The 23,747-nt window shown below is 45.9% G+C and overlaps 1 protein-coding gene across 3 annotated transcripts in view; it reads right to left on the bottom strand.

The window, feature by feature from the left end:
* Positions 1-23,747, bottom strand: part of LOC129863462 (EH domain-binding protein 1-like protein 1) — a 35,942-nt gene that overhangs the window by 6,998 nt on the left and 5,197 nt on the right. Inside the window, exons 2-12 of one of the 3 annotated variants that reach the window (XM_055935482.1) lie at positions 18,372-18,429; positions 18,147-18,242; positions 17,938-17,991; positions 17,624-17,802; positions 17,366-17,505; positions 10,951-11,007; positions 10,006-10,204; positions 8,736-9,227; positions 7,782-8,396; positions 7,172-7,642; positions 5,466-6,935 (exon numbers count right to left, since the gene is read on the bottom strand). In XM_055935482.1, coding sequence (XP_055791457.1) covers positions 5,466-6,935; positions 7,172-7,642; positions 7,782-8,396; positions 8,736-9,227; positions 10,006-10,204; positions 10,951-11,007; positions 17,366-17,505; positions 17,624-17,802; positions 17,938-17,991; positions 18,147-18,242; positions 18,372-18,429 — 3,831 coding nt within the window. The remainder of the gene's footprint in view (positions 1-5,465; positions 6,936-7,171; positions 7,643-7,781; positions 8,397-8,735; positions 9,228-10,005; positions 10,205-10,950; positions 11,008-17,365; positions 17,506-17,623; positions 17,803-17,937; positions 17,992-18,146; positions 18,243-18,371; positions 18,430-23,747) is intronic. The other 2 variants (XM_055935483.1, XM_055935485.1) reach the window with 2 other exon arrangements.

Raw genomic sequence — 23,747 nt, 5'->3', positions numbered from 1 at the left:
ACCCTCCATTGGTTGTTTTGAATGGACTGTCAAGTTCACAGTGGAGTCTGATGTCATACTCTCAGTGGTTGCCACCAGGTCCTCCAGGACCTGTCCCTGACTAGAGTCAGTAATATTCTCTGATGGGTTACTATTTGATGAGGAGGTGGCTATGGTAGAGGGCTCACAAATGATTTCCTGCTGATCTTTCCTTCCATCTTGGTCTAGGTGGTTTGACTCAGGCCTGTCTAGACTGACTTCCTGGGGAATCTCCGGTGATGGAGTCTCCTGCTCCTCACTGGCCTCGGAGGCTGGGAGATCTTCTGGGTTCAGAGAGAGGTCTTCCCCATGCAAGAAGGGGATCAGGCGTTTTCTGACGCAGGGGGCAGGCACATGTACATCTGATGTCTCTTCTTCTGCCAACTGACTAATATTAGCCAGTAGCAACTTTTCCTCTTTTATGAGGCTTAGTTCATCTTTGGGGGGTTCTGCAGGGCTTATGTGAGAGACCTTGGGACATGTAGTAGATGTTCCAGGTTGAGAGGGTGGTAGAGGCCATGGGACCACTGAGTTGACAGAGACATCTTTCTCATCGTCACCCTCCTTTGGTAGATAATGCTGGTCATTGGCTCCCTTCTCTTTGGCTGTCACCAGACTGCTATCTGAAAAAGTTGTTTCCATGGTGAGGATTAGTGGTTTTAGAATGTCTTCCTCTTTAGCATCAGTGTTAAGGGTCTCCTTTGTTAAGCTATCTGTGCTGCTCTCTTGGGCCATTGCCTCATTACTTGTATTATCTGGTGGAGGGACAGTTTTCTTTTGTTTTGGTGGAGTAAAGCAACTGGCAACAGGTGCCGTGTCTTGACTAACTCTTTCTGGGCCTACTTCCTGAAGAGGCACTGGAGGAGTGATATTTTTATTTTTGCTGCGATGACAAGGAAGTGGTTCCAGTTCAATGGTTCTGGCAAAAGGTCCTGCAGGAGGGGACAACACTGACATGGCCTGCTGTATGGACAAACCACCAGGGCGTGTGTCCTCATGTTCAGCAGGTGGTGAAGAAGATAACACCCCTGGACTGTGAAACAGAGATATCAATGTTAGCCATCTGGCATGGCTACAATAGCAATTCAATAAATTCCCCAAAATACAGACTGCCACACAATCCTCAACAATGTCACAGACAAAAGACAACGGTCAACAGTAAACATCAACACGGCAAGCTCACTATCAGATAACGTCCAATTACATTCCCTGAACAACATTTAATTGGGTTCAGTTCACATGCTCATTCAGCACTAACATCCAACAATTCAACTTTCTCCTCAGGCATGGTAGAAGACTTGGCACACAAAGATATAAAAAACACAAGTTCATGACAAAAAACTTTACGAGAAATCTTTAAAAGATCACTCAGCATAAAGAAAATACTGTACCACTCCAAATGTCTGAAGACACAAACCCAGTCAAAACAGAGCTCCATTCCTATGGCATGAATAACATCTGCCTAATTAAACCATGCAGGAAAGTAGTGCAGAGAGCGACAGGAGCTCAGGCACTTACCCTCCATCTACTGTATGTAAAACTCTGCTAGCCACACTGTGCCCATATCCTCTTGCCCATCTCAAACTCCCAACTCATCTGAATCGCTGTCAGGGATGAACACTGGATCGTCTCCTTACAGGCTTTAGTGCCGTTAACGATGGGGGTGGCTTCGTCTTTATTTTCTTCCAAGCACTCTTCAGAAGCTATTTCATCAGCTCTGCTTCTCTCGGCGGTGGAAATCGTCTGTACAGCTTTTGAATCCTTTTTGTATTCTAGAGGTGGTAACACAGGTGGACGTACATCCCTCTCTGGTTTACCCTTCACAGTCTTCTCTTTCAGGGGTTCTGTGATCTCCGTCAGTGGTCTGTGATCTCCTTCAGTGGTTTTGTGATTTTATTCAGTGGTTCTGTTATCTCCTTCAATGGTTCTGTGATCTCCTTCAGTGGTTCTGTGATGTGCTTCAGTGGTTCTGTGACCTCCTTTAGTGGTTATGTGATCTCCTTTAGTGGTTATGTGATCTCCTTTAGTGGTTCTGTGATCTCATTTGGTTGTTCTGTGATCTCATTCGGTTGTTCTGTGATCTCTTTCAGTGGTTTGGCAGTCCCTTTGTGTGGTTTGATGATCTCTTTCCAAGGTTTGGTAGTGTCTTTATGTAGTTTGGTGGTCTCCTTCAGTGGTTCGGCCTCTTGCTCAATTTTGTTGGTTGGGTCCTTGACCATCTCTTGCCCCACATTAGCCAAACGCAAAGTCTCCACTAAGCTTATCCTGCCAGTCTCTTCAGTTGTAGAGAGCTTTTTAGCTAATTAGCAACTTTACAACTACTTACTACGTTTTAGCTACTTCGCAACTAAACTCAGCAAAAAAAGAAACGTTCCTTTTTCAGGACCCTGTCTTTCAAAGATAATTCGTAAAAATCCAAATAACTTCACAGATCTTCATTGTAAAGGGTTTAAACACTGTTTCTCATGCTTGTTCAATGAACCTGTGGAACGGTCGCTAAGACACTAACAGCTTACAGACGGTAGGCAGTTAAGGTCACAGTTATGAAAACTTAGGACACTAAAGACTCTGAAAAACACCAAAAGAAAGATGCCCAGGGTCCCTGCTCATCTGCGTGACGTGCCCTAGGCATGCTGTAAGGAGGCATGAGGACTGCAGATGTGGCCAGGGCAATACATTGCAATGTCCGTAATGTGAGACTCCTAACACAGCGCTACAGGGAGACAGGATAGACAGCTGATCGTCCTCGCACTGGCAGACCACGTGTAACAACACCTGCACAGGATCGGTACATCCGAACATCACACCTGCGAGACAGGTACAGAATGGCAACAACAACTGCCCGAGTTACACCAGGAACGCACAATCCCTCCATCAGTGCTCAGACTGTCTACAATAGGCTGAGAGAGGCTAGACTGAGGGCTTGTAGGCCTGTTGTAAGGCAGGTCCTCACCAGACATCACTGGCAACAATGTCGCCTATGGGCACAAACCCACCGTCACTGGACCAGACAGGACTGGCAAAAAGTGCTCTTCACTGACGAGTCACGGTTTTGTCTCACCGGGGGTGATGGTCGGATTCGCGTTTGTCGTCAAAGGAATGAGCGTTACACCGAGGCCTGTACTCTGGAGCAGGATCGATTTGGAGGTGGAGGTTCCGTCATGGTCTGAGGCGGTGTGTCACAGCATCATCGGACTGAGCTTGTTGTCATTGAGGTAATCTCAACGCTGTGCGTTACAGGGAAGACATCCTCCTCCCTTTTGTGATACCCTTCCTGCAGGCTCATCCTGACATGAACCTCCATCATGACAATGCCACCAGGCATATTGCTCGTTCTGTGTGTGATTTCCTGCAAGACAGGAATGTCAATGTTCTGCCATGGCCAGCAAATAGCCCGGATCTCAATCCCATTGAGCACGTCTGGGACCTGTCGGATCAGAGGGTGAGGGCTAGGGCCATTCCCTCCAGAAATGTCCGGGAACTTGCAGGTGCCTTGGTCGAAGAGTGGGGTAACATCTCACAGCAAAAATTGGCAAATCTGGTACAGTCCATGAGGAGGAGATGCACTGCAGTACTTAATACAGCTGGTGGCCACACCAGATACTGACGGCTACTTTTGATTTTGACCCCCCCTTTGTTCAGGGACACATTATTCCATTTCTGTTAGTCATATGTCTGTGGAACTTGTTCAGTTTATGTCTCAGTTGTTGAATCTTGTTATGTTCATACAAATATTTACACATGTTAAGTTTGCTGAAAATAAACGCAGTTGACAGTGAGAGAACGTTTATTTTTTTGCTGAGTTTACTTAGCATTAGCTAAATCTACCCCTAACCCTAACCCTTTTAGCAAACTCTGCCCCTAACCTTAATCCTTTAACTTAACTCCTAACCTTAACCCTTAACCCCTAGCCTAGCTTACGCTACCCAGCTAGCTAACATTAGCATTAGCCACTTAGCCACCCCGAGCTAACATTAGCCACAACAAATTGGAATTTCATAACATATCATACGTGTTGCAAATTCGTGACATACTATACATTTTGCAAATTTGTAACATTATGTACGAATTACAATTCGTAACAAATGATATGAATTGCAATTCGTAACAAATAATACAAATTGCAATTCATAACAAATAATACAAATTGTAATTCATAGCATACGAAATGGATGATGGATATCCACAAATTAAAACATACCATACGAAAAGTAACATTTCATACTAAATAGAGGCTCTCTGATTTACGTACAGAATAATACGAAATGCTCTGAGACCACGTTGTCATTAGACATTGGTCCATATGGCTGAAGTATGTCTCATAACAGTCTCATAACTAGAGAATGGGGATATTTGAACTATGTTTTTAGGTTACATTTACCGCAGGCATGGAAGATGCAGACTTTAAGACACATTTCAAGGTGACATAGTTGGACACCTACTTCTTGTTCATATTTCCATCCAATCTTTATACACATAGATCTGAAATCTGTAAAAATGGTTTAAACAACCTTTTTGTTATTCAAGCTTTACATCTTATTGGTAACATGCTTTTACAAGCAAGGGTACTAAATGTCCCTAAAATGCCTGTGGCCATGCTGATCAGAGCTGACAAAGCTGAGTAAGCCTCGGTTGCCTCTCAGAGTTACCCTCTGTACAGGCGGTAGGTAGCCTAGTGGTTAAGAGCGTTGGGCCAGTAACCAAAAGGTTGCTGGTTTGTGTCCCCGAACCGACTAGGTGAACAATCTGCTGATGTGCCCCTGGAGCGAGGCACTTAACTCTAATTGCTCCTGTAAGTCGCTCTGGATAAGAGTGTCAGCTAAATGACTAAAATGTACAGGGAACCCACTAATACTCTCATGAGAGATCTACCTGCTGCTCATTGTTGGGGTGTCCTGGGCCGAACATGGAAGAACCTGACTGACTTGCACCTTTCTCAGACTCAGTGTGGACAACAGCACATTTTTCCAGATACAATCTATTTTTCTTAGAAGGGTGAATTGGGCCTCCTCAGTCGATGGTGTGTCAAAGGCTCCTGAACTGTCACAGTGAAAGTAAATGTCTGTTTCTCTATTTTACTTGGAGGGAGATGGGAGGAAAATGTCCTATAGGTACTCAGTAATGTAGATCTCTGCTACAGACACCTGTCTAGATGGGCTGCCACGGATACAGATATGAAATGACACACTTGTTTGGAAACTAATCTGAAACCAGCAGAAGGACTGGAATCCATAGAGTCATGATCCATAGGTCATGATTTCTAATATGGGGAAAATGACTAGTCTCCAGAAAAGTTATAGCCTAAACGCAGTGTTATTGGCACTTGTTGGCGAGCATTAAAACATTTTTTAAATGGCAACACCACCACAATTATGCATGTCTAGTGTAAATGTGCCCCACAGACACTTTATGCCATGCTGTGATGTGTTCAACCCCCAGTAACTTACCCTGTTTGCAAGGTATTCTTTGTTGGTTCCAATGTGCTCATGCCTATTCCCTCTGTCCCCTTCTCCTTAGTTTCCTCCTCTAAAGTAGCCCACAGAGGCCTTTCTGCCTCAGTTACAGCCTCCCTACTGGGAGGACACTTCATATCGCACGGCCCCTCTTCCTTCTTAACATCTGACTCTCCAGCTGGAGAAATGTCTCCTTCCACTGACACAGGCGTGTCTAACAGCAATGTGCGCTCCATGGTGGAGCTACCGACAGCCTTCGTGGGGAGATCCAGAGGAGGTGTAGTCGATATTGACGGTACACTGTCTTTACCATTTTCCTCTTCAATCATCTGTTTTCTAAGTGATTCAGAAGACTGGGTAGTGGGCTCTGGGGTAGCAGAAGACTGGGTAGTGGGCTCTGGGGTAGCAGAAGACTGGGTAGTGGGCTCTGGGGTAGCAGAAGACTGGGTAGTGGGCTCTGGGATAGCAGAAGACTGGGTCACTGTGGCCTCTGGGGTAGGAGAAGACTGGATAGTGGGCTCTGGGATAGCAGAAGACTGGGTAGTGGGCTCTGGGGTAGCAGAATACTGGGTAGTGGGCTCTGGGATAGCAGACGACTGGGTAGTGGGCTCTGGGGTAGGAGAATACTGGGTAGTGGGCTCTGGGGTAGCAGAAGACTGGGTAGTGGGCTCTGGGGTAGCAGAAGACTGAGTAGTGGGCTCTGGGGTAGCAGACGACTGGGTAGTGGGCTCTGGGGTAGCAGAAGACTGGGTAGTGGGCTCTGGGGTAGCAGAAGACTGGGTAGTGGGCTCTGGGGTAGCAGAAGACTGGGCAGTGGGCTCTGGGGTAGCTGAAGACTGGGCAGTGGGCTCTGGGGTAGCTGAAGCCTGGGCAGTGGGCTCTGGGGTAGGAGAAGACTGGGTAGTGGGCTCTGGGGTAGGAGAAGACTGGGTAGTGGGCTCTGGGGTAGCAGAAGACTGGGTAGTGGGCTCTGGGGTAGCAGAATACTGGGTAGTGGGCTCTGGGGTAGCAGAATACTGGGTAGTGGGCTCTGGGGTAGCAGAATACTGGGCAGTGGGCTCTGGGGTAGCAGAATACTGGGTAGTGGGGTCTGGGGTAGCTGAAGACTGTGTAGTGGGCTCTGGGGTAGCAGAATACTGGGTAGTGGGCTCTGGGGTAGCAGAAAACTGGGTAGTGGGCTCTGGGGTAGCAGAATACTGGGCAGTGGGCTCTGGGGTAGCAGAATACTGGGCAGTGGGCTCTGGGGTAGCAGAATACTGGGTAGTGGGCTCTGGGGTAGCTGAAGACTGTGTAGTGGGCTCTGGGGTAGCAGAATACTGGGCAGTGGGGTCTGGGGTAGCTGAAGACTGTGTAGTGGGCTCTGGGGAAGCTGGCATCTGGAGCAGCTCTGATTCATCTGAGATGATTTGCTTGTGACCCTCAACTCTGATAATAGCAGCTTCTGGCTTAACATCTTTGTCTGAGCTGAGAGGGCAAACATATGGGAAGGACATCAGTATTATGACACAGTGAATACTTACAGATCAGACACTCAAAATAACTGTAGGACAGGGCCAGGCATCGTATTACATTTGAACTATTGCCAAGGATTACCACCAGACCATAATTCACATCTATATGGTAAACTTGAACTGGGGTATCCCTGAAGTCATCAATTACTCTCAGTGTTATAGAGATGCCTCCCTTCCTTCCACACTTACCCTGTCTCCAGTGATTCTACATCTGGCACTAACATGTTCTCATCTACTTCCCCCTGTTCCTCCCTGAGGACTTCATCTTTGATCATCACTTCTCCAGAGTCCTGCTCTGGTTCCTGATCATTAGCTTTCTCCTCCAGGGCCTTCCAGAGTGGAACCTCTGGCTGCTCCAGGGCCTCTGTTGGAGGCTGAAGCTGTGGGTCTGTCTTCTCTGGCAGTTCTACATTCTCCATTACATCCTCAGCTATGGTGTCTAATGTGAATCTCAATTGGATCATAGGTGCAAGGACTTCATATTGCGGGGTATCAGGCATTTTGGGTGTCTCTAGGCTTACTGGAGTAGCATCCATGGTTTTACCCATAGAAATGGAATAACTACTGTTTGATAGTACATCTATTTCTATGGTTTTATCTACACTGACACTGCCTGACAAGGGAAACATTTCTGCTTTTGATGACACATGGTCAGAAGAACTGAAAGAGAGACAGAAGGTGACATGGAACAGGACATGGAGTGGGACAGAGGAAGTGAGAGTTAGACAATAGAAAGGTTGACAAGGTTAAAGGACATTTCGTTGAGAGGAAAATGCTAATAAGATGTGCTCTCACTTACCGCTCTTTCAGAACACAGTTAGCATCTCTTCTGTGTTCTTCCAAAACGCCTGCTTCCTCTTTCACTGCGTTCCATTCAGAACTATGTGACTCCTCTACACTCTTGTTCACTTGAACTTCCAGAGTGGCTGATTTGTGCTCATCAGCTTGTGATAATGAGGCCTTCTCATACCGAGGTTGATGGTCCATCTGTTTCTTAACATTCTCTTTGGAGCCCATAACCTCCTCAGCCCACGACGGCCTTTTCTCTTTGATTGGCATTTTCATTTCCTTGTCTTTGCTGGGAAGACCTGCCTTCAGGGCAGCCATGCTTTTCATAATTTCCTTGTCTTTGCTGGGAGGACCTGCCTTCAGAGCAGCCATGTTTTTCATAATTTCCTTGTCTTCATCTGACCTGTTGAGGTCATATAAACAAGGTGAATGAGGCACTGGGCTCTGTTTCCCCTGCTTCTTATCAACAGGCTGCTCTAGGCCTTTGGTGTGCTTCTCAGCTGCATCTCCACACGTGATGTTTCCAATCTCTGGAAGTGTCTTTGTGTCAACTGGGCCGTGCTCTACGTGGAGCTCCATTGATGTTGGCACTCCAGTCGACTCTGGATCAGCTGTCTGTTCAACACTGTGGACAGGGACATTGATGTTAAGGGTCTGAGCATCAATGGAGATATTATTCTCAGAAGTGCGCACTTGTGTGTGTGTGCATGCGCGTCCGTGTGTGTGTGTATATGTGTGCACGTGTGTGAGTACACTTGCAATGGTAAACATATTTTTGTGTTAAGGAGAAACACAGAGGAGCTTTCAATAAACACAGAAATAGTGTCTGTGTAAAATGGCCCAGTATAGTGTTTAGGCTTGTAAGGATGACATGTTATTATACATCGTCACATGAGGATGAGGAAAAAGGATGAAACTGCAGCACAGTGTTAGTGTGTGCTTGTCTACGGAATGTCACACTCACCTTCCATCCTGATGATCCATTTCAGTCATCAAGGTGCTGAATGGTGACCTCTTTACTGCGCCCACTTTTGATGTTTCTTCATCTGCATTGTCCTCCAAAAATAAGTTACCGGCCATGACTGACGGATCAGACGTCTCTATGATTATGTCATCAAGGTCGAGCTCAGCCAATGGAGGCTTGTCTGCACTAAAAGGTTTTTCACCCGGGGTTGAGGCAGAGTTGTCCTCTGATTTGGCAGGTTGAGAAGGCACTTCTTTGGTCTCATTGGATTTCTGTTTAAAGTCAGGCTTCTTTTCAGCCAATGGCGTGTTATCAGCACTAAAAGCTCCCAGGATGCTGGTAGAAGGCTCTGTATGGGTAGTGCTCTCTGGTGCTTCTGTCTCTGGGCTAGAGAAAGGCCATGGAGGAGGGAGCGCTGGAATAAGCTCTGCTGAGACTTCTGTGTGAATAGGGCCAGGAACATCAGTTGCTGGGTCGCCATCTTGCCCAGAACTGAGGAACAAAGATACTTGGTGTCAGAGCTCAGACGTTGAGAGCAGGGAGTTTGCGGGGCACACAGCAAGCAGGTCACACACATTGGCAGGGTCATGAACCAGTAGTGTTAGGGAGGGTTGTGCTTTATAGAAGGTGAAATGAAAGTAGGTGTAACAAGACAAAGGGGGGGGGGGGGGGGGGGGGGGTAATTATGGGTATAAATATCAGACACTAGAGACATACATGCCACTCTTTACCAGTCCTCCCTGTTTGAGGCCATACATAGGCCTATTTCTGCCCTTTATGAGTCAACAGGGATCCATCAAGCAGGAGGTCAGATTACAGCGTGTCTCTGCACTATTGCTGTAAAGCTGAAATCATGGCAATGGTTCCTTTCACTCCATAAAACTTTTGTATCCATTGGCATCGATTTTATGGTTAGGCAAAAAATTATAGCAATCAATAGAGACGAAAAAGGCCATTTTTACACCAACAAATAACTTTCAATTCATTATATTTTCAAAATACATTTACTCAATAAAATTGCATTTTTCAAATAATCATTCTCAAAAACGTTTGGATATTGTCCCATACAATAATCTGTACTCTTACTTTTTTGTTAATTTTGCCGACACCGCTGCAGTTCCCCAGTGACCCCACTAGACCCCGACTTTGAATACCACTGCCTACTACATCACACAGCAACAAGACAGCAACAACTCCATTTAAAAATCAATGTGTGAGGTCCAAGCTGTGAAGTGGCTGTACGTACGGTATACCATTACTAGGAACTCACCCTTTAATAGTACTGGCATCTTTCAACCCCACAGTTTTAATGGTACTGGCATCTTTCAACCCCACAGTTTTCTCTATGGAGGCTTGTTGGTTCGCGATCCTGACGGTCCTGGGGGAGCGAGGAGACTCGTCCCCTCTCAGAGCCAGGGGAACATTCTCACTGGAGACAGACGGCGTCTGCTGCTCTGACAGTTTCGGACCTAGAGCAATCAGAGAGTAAAACATATAGATTATGCTATAATTAAGCAATAAGGCCTGGGGGGGTGTGATAGGTAGCCTGGCGGGTAGGAGCGTTGGGCCAGTAACCGAAAGGTTGCTGGATCGAATTTCCGAGCTGACAAGGTAAAACTCTGTCATTCTGCCCCTGAGCAAGGCAGTTAACCCACTGTTTCCCAGGCGCTGAAGACGTGGATGTCGATTAAGGCAGCCCTCCGCACCTCTCTGATTCAGCGGTTGGGTTAAATGTGGAAGACACATTTCAGTTGAATGTATTATGTTGTACAACTGACTAGGTATCCCCTTTCCCTTTCCCTATATGGCCAATATACCACGGCTAAGGGCTGTTCTGAAACACAACGCAACGCAGAGTGCCTGGATACAGCCCTTAGCCGTGGTATATTGGCAATATACCACAAACACCTGAGTTGCCTTATTGCTATTATAAACTGGTTACCAACGTAATTAGAGCAGTAAAAATAAATGTTTTTCATACCCATGGTATACGGTATGATATATCAAGGCTTTAAGCCTATCAGCATTCAGGGCTCGAACCACCCAGTTTATAATGTAATATAGTAAATACTGTTTAGATAATTGTATTATGTAAAAAATTATCTTTATGAATGCATTTGAGTGTTATTCAGGGCTCATACATATCGGTGGTTAGCACAGTTTGTACATTAGACTGATAGTATACATATAGCGAGAACATGGCAGAATGTCTCACCAAGAGTAGGACTGTGGTATTCCTCTTCTGTGAGAGTCTTCAACTCCCTCTGTATTTCTGTAAAACACGCACACATACACACATCATGTCATGGGGATAACGTACAATATTATGTTATTTCAGTGTGTATAATTACGGCATTGTTGACACTCAACAGTGCATAACATGATTTATACAGTACGTAAGTGTTGTTAGAACTGATATTTTACTGGCAGCAGTAACAGAACGTTCTACTCCATTACATATGCAACAGAACGTGTCATTCTGTCTACAGACAACAGGTACTTTGTGGAATATATATTCTTAGCTAAGTACACCACTTCATTGGTACTGTGCCTTCAGCACTGCTCACAGGCATTGAATTAATTTAGTTAAAGCTACATTTGGCCGTGGAATATTGTGGTTGTCTCAGTGCTTTGCCAACGGGTAGTGTAGGGCAAGGGACAAACTGTCCAGAATGGTTTTATTGATGAAACTAGGCTGATGTCTTGGAGCTAGTTGCGCTCCCATCCCCTCCCATGTCCTAATGGTTTTCATGCTGAGAGACCTGTTGGTTCAGTACCTGACTGGGAGGCAGTGAGAACAGCTGAGGCAGGGACAGTAGCAGGAAACAGAGGGACAGGCTTGAGTAGAGGGTGAGAGAGAGGGGCAACAACTAGGACAAGTTTATGGTGGGTGTTAGGGTGAGGAGTTGGAGGGTTGTGAGAGAAAAGACATTTGAAAGGAGGTGAGGACTTAGGGAAGGGGATGGAAAGGGGAGGAGAGTGAGGGTCACACAGAGCATCCAGGTCCAGGCTAGTCAACAGGGCGACAGGGGGGACAGGGGCCATGGCATCTCTGGGAGAGGGACAGAAATAGGAGGGGGACAGGCCAGAGGGGCCTGACACAGGCCTTGGGCTCCCCCACTCCCTCCGCCGGACTGAGAGAAGAGAGGTGATGAAGGGGATCGACAGAGAGAGAGAGGGTGAGAGAGAGAGCGAGCGAGAGAGAGGGAGCGAGAAAGAGAGAGCGAGAAAGAGAGCGAGAGAGAGAGAGAGAGAGCGAGAGAGAGAGAGAGCGAGAGAGAGAGAGAGAGAAAGAGAATTGTAAGTCAAAGATTGTAGGTAAACAAAGGAAGAAGGAAGAGAAAAAATATATAATTAGTTCAGCAACCAGAATTAAGAGTGAAGACATAGCAGCAAGTCAGCTTTGGCTCACGCTCCAAGATAATACAACCGAAGCGAAACAAGCTACACAAGCTATAATAGAAGTAACACAAAGTTATCAGCTTTGGCTACCTGGCTCAGGGTTTGGGAGCTGGGGTTTCGGGTGCGGTGGGACTGGCTGGGATAGGGCAGTAAAAGTGTTTTTATCTTGAGGAGAAGCAGCAGTGGAAAAGATAGAGGGGGAGGAGGGACACTGATAAGTTGATACAATCTGAGGTCTGAAGACATTTGAGCGTGCTGCAGTAGAGGGGGGTGGGGGGGGGGGCATCAGTCATAAAGGACAGTAGAGGACAGAAAGACGATAGTGTAAGAAAAACTACAGCATGAGACTCAAACCTCCATGAGTCCAACTTAAAGACATATAATGGCTAATGTGATCAAGTAGGTGGCCTTTGACCTATGAACTGCCATGTGTCTGGTACCTTTCTGTGGGTCGGAGGGGGGTTGAGAGAGGCCAACACCCCGAGGCTTCAAGTCCACTGCAGGGCCACTCAGAGCCCCTGGGAGACTACTGAGAAAAGACCCAGGCACTAGCAGCAACAAGGAAAGGAAAGTTTTCACTCATTGGTTTCTGCCAATGAGTGAGAGCAATGACTTGGTGGAAACAGGGAAGATATATAGCAGAAACCAATGAGTGAGAGCAATGACTTGGTGGAAACAGGGAAGATATATAGCAGAAACCAATGAGTGAGAGCAATGACTTGGTGGAAAGAGGGAAGATAAATAGCAGAAACCAATGAGTGAGAGCAATGACTTGGTGGAAAGAGGGAAGATAAATAGCAGAAACCAATGAGTGAGAGCAATGACTTGGTGGAAAGAGGGAAGATAAATAGCAGAAACCAATGAGTGAAAGCAATGACTTGGTGGAAAGAGGGAAGATAAATAGCAGAAACCAATGAGTGAGAGCAATGACTTGGTGGAAAGAGGGAAGATAAATAGCAGAAACCAATGAGTGAGAGCAATGACTTGGTGGAAAGAGGGATACTACAAGGCATGCCTTAAGACGTGCACTGATGTTACTTTTACTTTTTTCTATACCACAATTTCCTGTTAATAATGCAGAGAACATTTCTGTTATCTTACAGTAACACTGGAAGTCTTAAACGAAAGCAAACAGGTTCAAAAGTGCCCCTGGTTGATGCTACTAGTCATTTCTATGTTGCTCAAAATCACTCTCATTAGACAGCCCAGACATTCCTACAGCATGCCCTTGCTGGGGGATACTTCTGTTGAAAATAATTCTAAGCAATTCATAGGCAATTCAGGGAGTACCATCATGCAGATTGAGAAACAAGTGAAGCTTCAGTAATCACTTGTCAAGGCAGCATCATTCAGTCTATCTGCCTGGCTGCAGGTACCTGAGCCCCTGCTGGGATGGAAGATTTGGGGAAGTGGTTGATAGTGGGTAAAGACTGGCACTGAGGGAAATGGGGGTCCTAGGGACACTAATGGCACCGAGGCTGATAGAACTGGTGGAACTGATGGAACTGATGGAACTAAGGGAACTGGTGGAACTGGTGGAACTGATGGAACTGATGGAACTGGTGGAACTGATGGAACTGGTGGAACTGATGGAACTGAGGGAACTGGTGGAACTGATGGAACTGGTGGAACTGGTGGTACTGAGAGAACTGGTGGAACTGATGGAACTGGTGGAACTGGTGGAACTGAGGGAACTGGTGGAACTGATGGAACTGGTGGAACTGAGGGAACTGGTGGAACTGATGGAACTGAGGGAACTGGTGGAACTAAGGCAACTGTTGGAACTAGTAGAACTGAGGGAAATGGTGGAACTTGTGGAACTAGGGGAACTGGTGAAACTGGGGGAACTGGTGAAACTGAGGGAACTGGTAGAACTGATAGAACTGAGGGAACTGGTGAAACTGGGGGAACTGGTGAAACTGATATAACTGATGGAACTGAGGGAAATGGTGAAACTGGGGGAACTGGTGGAACTGAGGGAACTGGTGAAACTGATAGAACTGATGGAACTGATGGAACTGAGGGAACTGGTGAAACTGAGGGAACTGGTGAAACTGAAGGAACTGGTGGAACTGAGGGAACTGGTGGAACTGGTGAAACTGGTGGAACTGAGGGAACTGTGGTACTGAGGGAACTGGTGGAACTGAGGGAACTGGTGGAACTGAGGGAACTGGTGGAACTGGTAGAACTGATGAAACTGAGGGAACTGGTGGAACTGATGGAACTGATGGAACTGGTGGAACTGAGGGAACTGGTGGAACTGGTAGAACTGATGGAACTGAGGGAACTGGTGGAACTGGTAGAACTGAGGGAACTGGTGTAACTGGTGTAACTGAGGGAACTGGTGGTACTTGGGGAACTAATGGAACTGGTGGAACTGAGGGAACTGATGGAACTGGTGGAACTGATGGAACTGGTGGAACTGATGGAACTGGTAGAACTGAGGGAACTGTTGGAACTGGTAGAACTAAGGGAACGGAGGGAACTGGTGGAACTGAGGGAACTGGTGGAACTGATGGAACTGATAGAACTGATGGAACTGGTGTAACTGATGGAACTGGTGGAACTGAGGGAACTGGTGGAACTGAGGGAACTGATGGAACTGGTGGTACTGAGGAAACTGGTGAAACTGAGGGAAATGGTGGAACTGATGGAACTGGTAGAACTGGTAGAACTCAGGGAACTGTTGGAACTGGTAGAACTGAGGGAAATGGTGGAACTTGTGGAACTGAGGGAACTGGTGAAACTGGGGGAACTGGTGAAACTGGGGGAACTGGTGAAACTGAGGGAACTGGTGAAACTGGTGAAACTGATATAACTGATGGAACTGAGGGAACTGGTGAAACTGAGGGAACTGGTGGAACTGAGGGAACTGGTGAAACTGATAGAACTGATGGAACTGAGGGAACTGGTGAAACCGAGGGAACTGGTGGAACTGAAGGAACTGGTGGAACTGAAGGAACTGGTGGAACTGAGGGAACTGGTGAAACTGATGAAACTGATGGAACTGATGGAACTGAGGGAACTGGTGGAACTGGTAGAACTGATGGAAATGGTGGAACTGGTGGTACTGAGGGAACTGGTGGGACTGAGGGAACTGGTGGAACTGAGGGAACTGGTGGAACTGGTAGAACTGATGGAACTGAGGGAACTGGTAGAACTGAGGCAACTGGTGGAACTGGTGAAACTGGTGGTACTGAGGGAACTGATGGAACTGGTGGAACTGAGGGAACTGGTGGAACTGATGGAACTGGTGGAACTGATGGAACTGGTAGAACTGAGGGAACTGTTGGAATTGGTGGAACTGATGGAACTGAGGGAACTGGTGGAACTGAGAGAACTGGTGGAACTGAGGGAACTGGTGGAACTGAGGGAACTGATGGAACTGGTGGAACTGAGGAAACTGGTGAAACTGAGGGAACTGAGGAAACTGGTGGAACTGAGGGAACTGATGGAACTGAGGGAACTGAGGGATCTGGTGGAACTGATAGAACCAAGGGAAATGGTGGAACTGGTGGAACTGAGGGAACTGGTGGAACTGATAGAACTAATGTAACTGAGGGAACTGGTGGAACTGGTGAAACTGATAAAACTGATGGAACTGAGGGAACTGGTGAAACTGGGAGAACTGGTGAAACTGATAGAACTGATGGAACTGAGGGAACTGGTGAAACTGGGAGAACTGGTGAAACTGAGGGAACTGGTGGAACTGAGGGAACTGGTGGAACTGAGGGAACTGGTGGAACTGAGGGAACTTGTGGAACTGGTGAAACTGATAGAACTGGTGAAACTGAGGGAACTGGTGGAACTGAGGGAACTGGTGGAACTGATGGAACTGAGGGAACTGGTGGTACTGAGGGAACTGATGGAACTGGTGGAACTGGTGGAACTGATGGAACTGATGGAACTGAGGGAACTGGTAGAACTGAGGGAACTGAGGGAACTGGTGGAACTGATGGAACTGGTAGAACTGAGGGAACTGAGGGAACTGGTGGAACTGATGGAACTGGTGGAACTGAGGGAACTGGTGGAACTGATGGAACTGGTGGAACTGATGGAACTGGTGGAACTGATGGAACTGGTGGAACTGATGGAACTGGTAGAACTGGGGGAACTGTTGGAACTGGTAGAACTACGGGAAATGGCTGAACTGGTGGAACTGATGGAACTGGTGGAACTGATAGAACTGGTGGAACTGAGGGAACTGGTGGAACTGATGGAACTGAGGGAACTGGTGGAACTGAGGGAACTGCTGGAACTGAGGGAACAAGTGGAACTGTTGGAACTGATGGAACTGATGGAACTGATGGAACTGGTGGAACTGAGGAAACTGGTGGAACTGGTGGAACTGAGGAAACTGGTGGAACTGGTGGAAGTGAGGGAACTGGTGGAACTGATGGAACTGGGGGAACTGGTGGAACTCGGGGAACTGATAGAACTGAGGAAACTTGTAGAACTGAGGGAACTAGTGGAACTGAGGGAACTGGTGGAACTGGTAGAACTGAGGAAACTGGTGGAACTGAGGAAACTGGTGGAACCGAGGGAACTGGTGGAAGTGGTGGAAGTGGTGGAACTGGTAGAACTGAGGGAACTGGTGGAACTGAGGAAACTTGTGGAACTGAGGAAACTGGTGGAACTGAGGAAACTGGTGGAACTGGTAGAACTGAGGGAACTGGTAAAACTGAGGGAACTGGTGGAACTGAGGGATCTGAGGGAACTGGTGGTACTGAGGGTACTGGGATCCATCAGCTCTATGTAATGTTACAATTGTCATTTGTATCATCCTTGGATATGATTTTGGTAAATGATGGTAATTTATACATTTATACATAAAGTATTGTGGTAGGATGATTGGAAAGGAGACACAAAGGTGGACACCAAAGGCCAGAACAAGATGAAGAACAGAACAAGGGGAAGAGAGGCAGGGTACCTATGACAGGGGGTTTCTTTAGAGGAGCAGGAGGGAGAGGAGCAGGCCTCCTTCCCGGGGGAGGCACCGGGCGAGCAGGAAGGAGAGGAGCTGGCAGAGAAAGTGGTGAAAGAAAGCAATGAGAATGAAAAAGAATGGACAGGAGATAGACTTTAAAAAAATGAAGCGGTAGAGTGAGGATGCCATCATTTATTGGAGAGGAAGGAAAGCATCAAATAGAGAGATGAACAACAGAAAGCATCAAAGAAGGTAAGGTTTTATCTGACGATGTATGTATGAGTGTATAATTGAAGTGTACCTGCGGCAGCTTTGATAATGCTAGCTCCAGCACTAGACCTCCTGTCTTCCTCCTCATCACTCTCGTTGAAGTCGTCAAGGTTACCGATGTCTGTGGGTTTGACACTCATCAGACTGGCCAGGCTCTGCATGTCTTCGTCGCTGTGGGAGAGTAACACAGCATTGTGAACTAAAATACATAATGAAGTCATTACGGATGTTATTACTGTAGTGGTAATTATGAATCTATCATTAGTGGGATATTATGGGATGGACTCACGTGGCTTTCCCCTCTCTGACAAACACACAGGACAGGGAGAGCTTCAGAGTGGCCTCCACCACCTTGACAGACAGGGGCTTCAGCTTCAATGTCAGGTCTTGCTGAGTGGGAGTGGCACTGGCAAACTTCTTCATATTCACGTCCACTGCAGCCAACACCTTACGTTGACCCTTTGTCTCCTGCAAGGCAAGCAGCAGGGATACATTCATGAGTGGGCTTTAGTGGTACCATTAGATGATCTTTAATGAACTTCTATATTTCAATGCTGCCTGTTATGAGATATTGTATTAGATAGAGGCAGAAAGTACACTCACACTCTCAATGACAAATGTCCAGTCTTTGTCTTCAAACACATCAGAATGGGGATCCTAGTGGGTAAGTACAGAGATGGAAATGACAGGGGAAAAGGACACATGTTGTTGTATGTTGTCAATTTACATTAGAAATGTCTAAAGATGATTTATCACAGAAGCAAATAGCTATGGTGCAGTGTACTCATGAATACCCATGGGGTGATATTTACCCTGAAGAGTGTGAGGGAGATATCCACGTTTTCAGGTACGGGCCAAACCACCATCCCCCTGTAGGGGTTCTTGATGCCCGGCTGCCATCCATGAAGCTAGAGAGAGAGATCAAGACAACAAGACTACATCAAAACATGATAGAAATGATGGAAATGCATCCCTGCCATCCTGGTGGGATAAGAGATGTGCTGTTTTGAGGTAAGTAAAACAGGGTGAGTATTTACCTTAGAGCACATACGCCTATTTCTTCTGGTCCAAACCACCCTGACTTTATCTGGTTGCCTAAAATCATACAAAAAGGGACAATGAGACAAGAAACAGTGAGAAATACAATAAATTGTTTTGTAGATTATTATAATTCAGCATAAGTTATCTTCTTTGGCGTTTCAATGTAATAATTTCCACAAAAACACTAATACAAACACCAACACACAAGTTCTCTGTTATTTGTTATGAAACAATTTTCTGAGAAGAACGGGACTGCTTCCCCAGTCAGTGTCATCACTGGTGGTTCAGCTCCAAAGAAAAAGTTTGTTTTACACAAACTGAACAACGCAAGGGAATCATGACCTAACAGATGTTCTATTCCACAACAGATGACGAAGAGGGTGGATAGCAGACAATCAGCTGGAACCCAATACACACAACCCAAAGGTTGGAAGAGACACAGGATATATATATATATGTGTGTGTGTGTGTGTGTGTGTGTGTGTGTGTGTGTGTGTGTGTGTGTGTGTGTGTGTGTGTGTGTGTGTGTGTGTGTGTGTGTGTGTGTGTGTGTGTGTGTGTGTGTGTGTGTGTCTAAAGTAAATCTCGGAATCTATTTTACATTACATAATGCATTCATGAAATATGTCATAGGCCTACACAAATGTTTGACTGTTTGTCCAATACATTGCTATTCTATCTGTCCTCAATGTGTAATATTATACAAGTGTTGCTCTGTCTCCACTGACTGGGAGAAGTTTCCAACCCTTGGTTTGCCTATTGTGTTTGTTAGAAGGAGAAGCTCTGGCTTCTGCAACACGGGAATAATGGAAGGAAGCTGCATTAAGGCCAATGGCACTGCTTTCTTGAGGCCTCTGGGGGTGGGGTACCTCACAAGAGGAAGGACCCATATTGCTCAATTACTTTTAATCTACAGTCTGAAGACCCTCCCATCCTGATTGTTTATGTTATAACAAGACCCTCCCACTTTATTATAACTATATCATGTTATTCTGGAATACAGTTGAGCTGTCTGCTCACTAATATTGCTTGTAAATTGTAATGCACGTGAAATGCAGGCCCTGTTTATTATATTACTATTGTAGGATCTATCTAAACTGAATTGAAGTTCCTCTAGTGCAGGGGACTCCTTACTGACATAGAGTCATTGGGCTAATACAGCCTGTTTAGGAGCACATAGAAAGCAGGGGCAAATTCAGTTCTGTCTCGGATTGTTAGAGCAACAGCGCAGAAGGGAGCCAAATGGCATGTTTGGGTGGGGAGGGGGTTGTTTTTAAAATATTGTGGTATCATAGGGCACAGAAATAGACTGACATACTGGAACAGACAAACCCATTACAACAGGAGAAAGCACACCCATACTCCTTCCTGAGTTAACAGAGGCCAATATGACTCACACCAAAAACAGTCTGCTGTGTCATGCTCCAGCTGTCATAAACTCAACCAGAGGCAAGACTGATCATTTGTTGAGACTGAAGACTTTGACCCTGACAGCTGCAACCAGTAGTAAGGCTTTCTCAACAACAAAAAACTCCCCCTCATTGGTTCTCAAGTTAGAACAGCTTATTACTAAACATGAGATGGACAGTTTGATCACTCTTCATGTTTGTGTTATTATAAGTGATACCCAGTTCAACTGGAGAGCTTCAAGTTCCTCTGTGTTCACATCACTAAGGATATATCATGGTCCAAACACACCAACACAGTTGTAAAGGCACAACAATGCCTTTTCAGGAGGCTGAAAATATTTGTCATGGTCACTCAGATCCTCAAAATCCTCATGGTCACTCAGATCCTCAAAATCCTCATGGTCACTCAGATCCTCGTGCTGCAGACGGCTATACCGACCCGCTAATACAGGACTATTAAAGGCCCAGTGCACATTTTCTTTTCTCAAAAATGTTTCTTTATATATATTTTGTAATTATTCAGATTTTTCAGGGGGTGCTGCATCCCTCAGCATCCCTGCTTCCCGTGGCTTTGACAGCTGCACCATTGAGAGCATCTTGACTTTCTGCATCAACGTTTTGTATGGCAACCGCTTGGCATCTGACCGCAAGGGGGTAGTGCGTACGGCCCAGTACCTCACTGGGGCCGAACTCCCTGCCATCCAGGACCTTTATACCAGGCGGAGTCAGAGGAAGGCCCTAAAAATTGCCAAAGACTCCAGCCACCCAAGTCATAGACTACAAGCGGTACCTGAGCGCCAAGCCTTAAGACTGCTGAACAGTTCATCAAATGGCCACCTGGACAATTTACATTGACACCCTTTTCTTTCTCACTGATATTCTTGCACTGGCTCTATGAACACTCTCTGGACTCTACCCACACACTCCCTGGACTCTACCCACACACTCACTGGACTCTACCCACACACTCACTGGATTCTACCCACACACTCACTGGACTACCCACACACTCACTGGACTCTACCCACACACTCACTGGACTACCCACACACTCACTGGATTCTACCCACACACTCACTGGACTCTACCCACACACTCACTGGACTCTACCCACACACTCACTGGACTCTACCCACACACTCATTGGATCCTACCCACACACTCACTGGACTCTACCCACACACTCACTGGATTCGACCCACACACTCACTGGATTCTACCCACACACTCACTGGATTCTACCCACACACTCACTGGATTCTACCCACACACTCACTGGACTCTACCCACACACTCACTGGATTCTACCCACACACTCACTGGACTCTACCCACACACTCACTGAACTCTACTCACACACTCACTGGACTCTACCCACGCACTCACTGGACTCTACCCACACACTCACTGGTCGGAAGTTTACATACACTTAAGTTGGAGTCATTAAAACTCCTTTTTCAACCACTCCACAAATGTCTTGTTGACAAACTATTGTTATGGACATCTACTTTGTGCATGACACAAGTAATTTTTCAAACAAATGTTTACAGACAGATTGTTTCACTTATATTTCACTTATAATATCACAATTCCAATGGGTCAGACGTTTACATACACTAAGTTGACTGTGCCTTTAAACAGCTTGGAAAATTCCAGAAAATGTCATGGCTTTAGAAGCTTCTGATAGGATAATTGACATAACTTGAGTCAATTGGAGGTGTACCTGTGGATGTATTTCAAGGCCGACCTTCAAACTCAGTGCCTGTTTGCTTGACATCATGGGAAAACCAAAAGAAATCAGCCAAGACCTCCACAAGTCTGGTTCATCCTTGGGAGCAATTTCCAAACGCCTGAAGATACCACGTTCATCTGTACAAACAATAGTACGCAACTATAAACACGGGACCACGCAGCCGTCATACCGCTCAGGAAGGAGACGCGTTCTGTCTCCTAGAGATGAACGTACTTTGGTGCGAAAAGTGCAAATCAATCCCAGAACAATAGCAAAGGACCTTGTGAAGATGCTGGATGAAATAGGTACAAAAGTATCTGTATCCACAGTAAAACGAGTCCTATATCGACATAACCTGAAAGCAAGGAAGAACCTCAGCAAGGAAGAAGCCACTGCTCCAAAACCGCCATAAAAATACAGACTACGGTTTGCAACTGCACATGGGGACAAAGATTGTACTGTTTGGAGAAATGTTCTCTGGTCGGATGAAACAAAAATAGAACTGTTTGGTCATAATGACCATCGTTACGTTTGGAAGAAAAAGAGGGAGGCTTGCAAGCCGAAGAACACCATTCCAACCATGAAGCAGGTGGGTAGCAGCATCATGTTGTGGGGGTGCTTTGCTGCAGGAGGAACTGGTGCACTTCACAAAATAGATGGCATCATAGGAAAGAAAATTATGTGAATATATTGAAGCAACATCTCAAGACATCAGTCAGAAAGTTAAAGCTTGGTCGCAAATGGGTCTTCCAAATGGACAATTGACCCCAAGTTTACATCCAAAGTTGTGGCAAAATGGCTTAAGGACAACAAAGTCAAGGTATTGGAGTGGCCATCACAAGGCCCTGACCTCTCCCTATAGAAAATATGTGGGCAGAACTGAAAAACTGTGCGAGCAAGGAGGCCTACAAACCTGACTCAGTTACACCAGCTTTGTCAGGAGGAATGGGCCAAAACTCACCAACTTATTGTGGAAGGCTACCTGAGACTTTTGACCCAAGTTAAACAATTTAAAGGCAATGCTATCAAATACTAGTTGAGTGTAAACTTCTGACCCACTGGGAATGTGATGAAAGAAATAAAAGCTGAAATAAATCATTCTCTCTGCTATTATTCTGACATTTCACATTCTTAAAATAAAGTGGTGATCCTAACTGACCTAAGACAGGGAATTCTTACTAGGATTGAATGCCAGGAAGAGTGAAAAACTGAGTTTAAATGTATTTGGCTAAGGTGTATGTAAACTTCCGACTTCAACTGTACTACACTGACATTCCAACACACACATACACACTCACACATACTAAACTGACACTCCAGCACACACATACACACACATAGACACACTTTCACAACCTTCACATATGTTGCTGCTACTCTTTTTATTTTATATCCTGATTGCCTAGTCACTTTTACCCTTTACTTTTACGCTTATAGGGAAGGACATTCAACAAGCACAGCACTTACACAAATGACTGATGGCTGGCTGAGAGAAATCGATAATAGAAATGTTGTGGGGGCTGTTTTGTTAGACTTCAGTGCGGCTTTTGACATTATCAATAATAGTGTGCTGCTGGAAAAATGTATGTGTTATGGCTTTACACTCCCTGCTATATTGTGGATAAAGAGGTACCTGTCTAACAGAACACAGAGGGTATTCTTTAATGGAAGCCTCTCCAACATAATCCAGGTAGAATCAGGCATTCCCCAGGGCAACTGTCTAGGCCCATTACCTTGTTTCAATCTTACATCAGATATCAGCTGATGTAAGAAGGGCTTTATAAATACATTTGATTTGATTTTACTAATGACATGCCACTGGCTTTGAGTAATGCCAGTGTGTCTATGTATGCGGATGACTCAACACTATACACGTCAGCTGCTACAGCAACTGAAATGACTGCAACAATTAACAAAGAGCTGCAGTTAGTCACGACTTCCACCGAAGTCTGCCTCTCCTTGTTCGGGCGGCGTTCGGCGTTCGGCGTCACCGGTCTTCTAGCCATCGTCGATCCACTTTTAATTTTCCATTTGTTTTGTCTTGTTTTCCTACACACCTGGTTTTCATTTCCCTCATTTATTGTTGTGTATTTAACCCTCTGTTCCCCCCATGTCTTTGTGTGGAATTGTTTGTTGTAAGTCCTTGTGCACATGTTTACTGGTGCGCGTCGGGTTTTGTACCCATGTTGGTTATTTCTTTAGGCCGTTGGTTTTGCAATTAAACTGCTCCG

The sequence above is a fragment of the Salvelinus fontinalis genome, chromosome 10, assembly GCF_029448725.1.
Source record: "Salvelinus fontinalis isolate EN_2023a chromosome 10, ASM2944872v1, whole genome shotgun sequence".
NCBI lineage: Eukaryota > Metazoa > Chordata > Actinopteri > Salmoniformes > Salmonidae > Salvelinus > Salvelinus fontinalis.
This window is presented reverse-complemented; position numbering and strand designations above follow the sequence as displayed.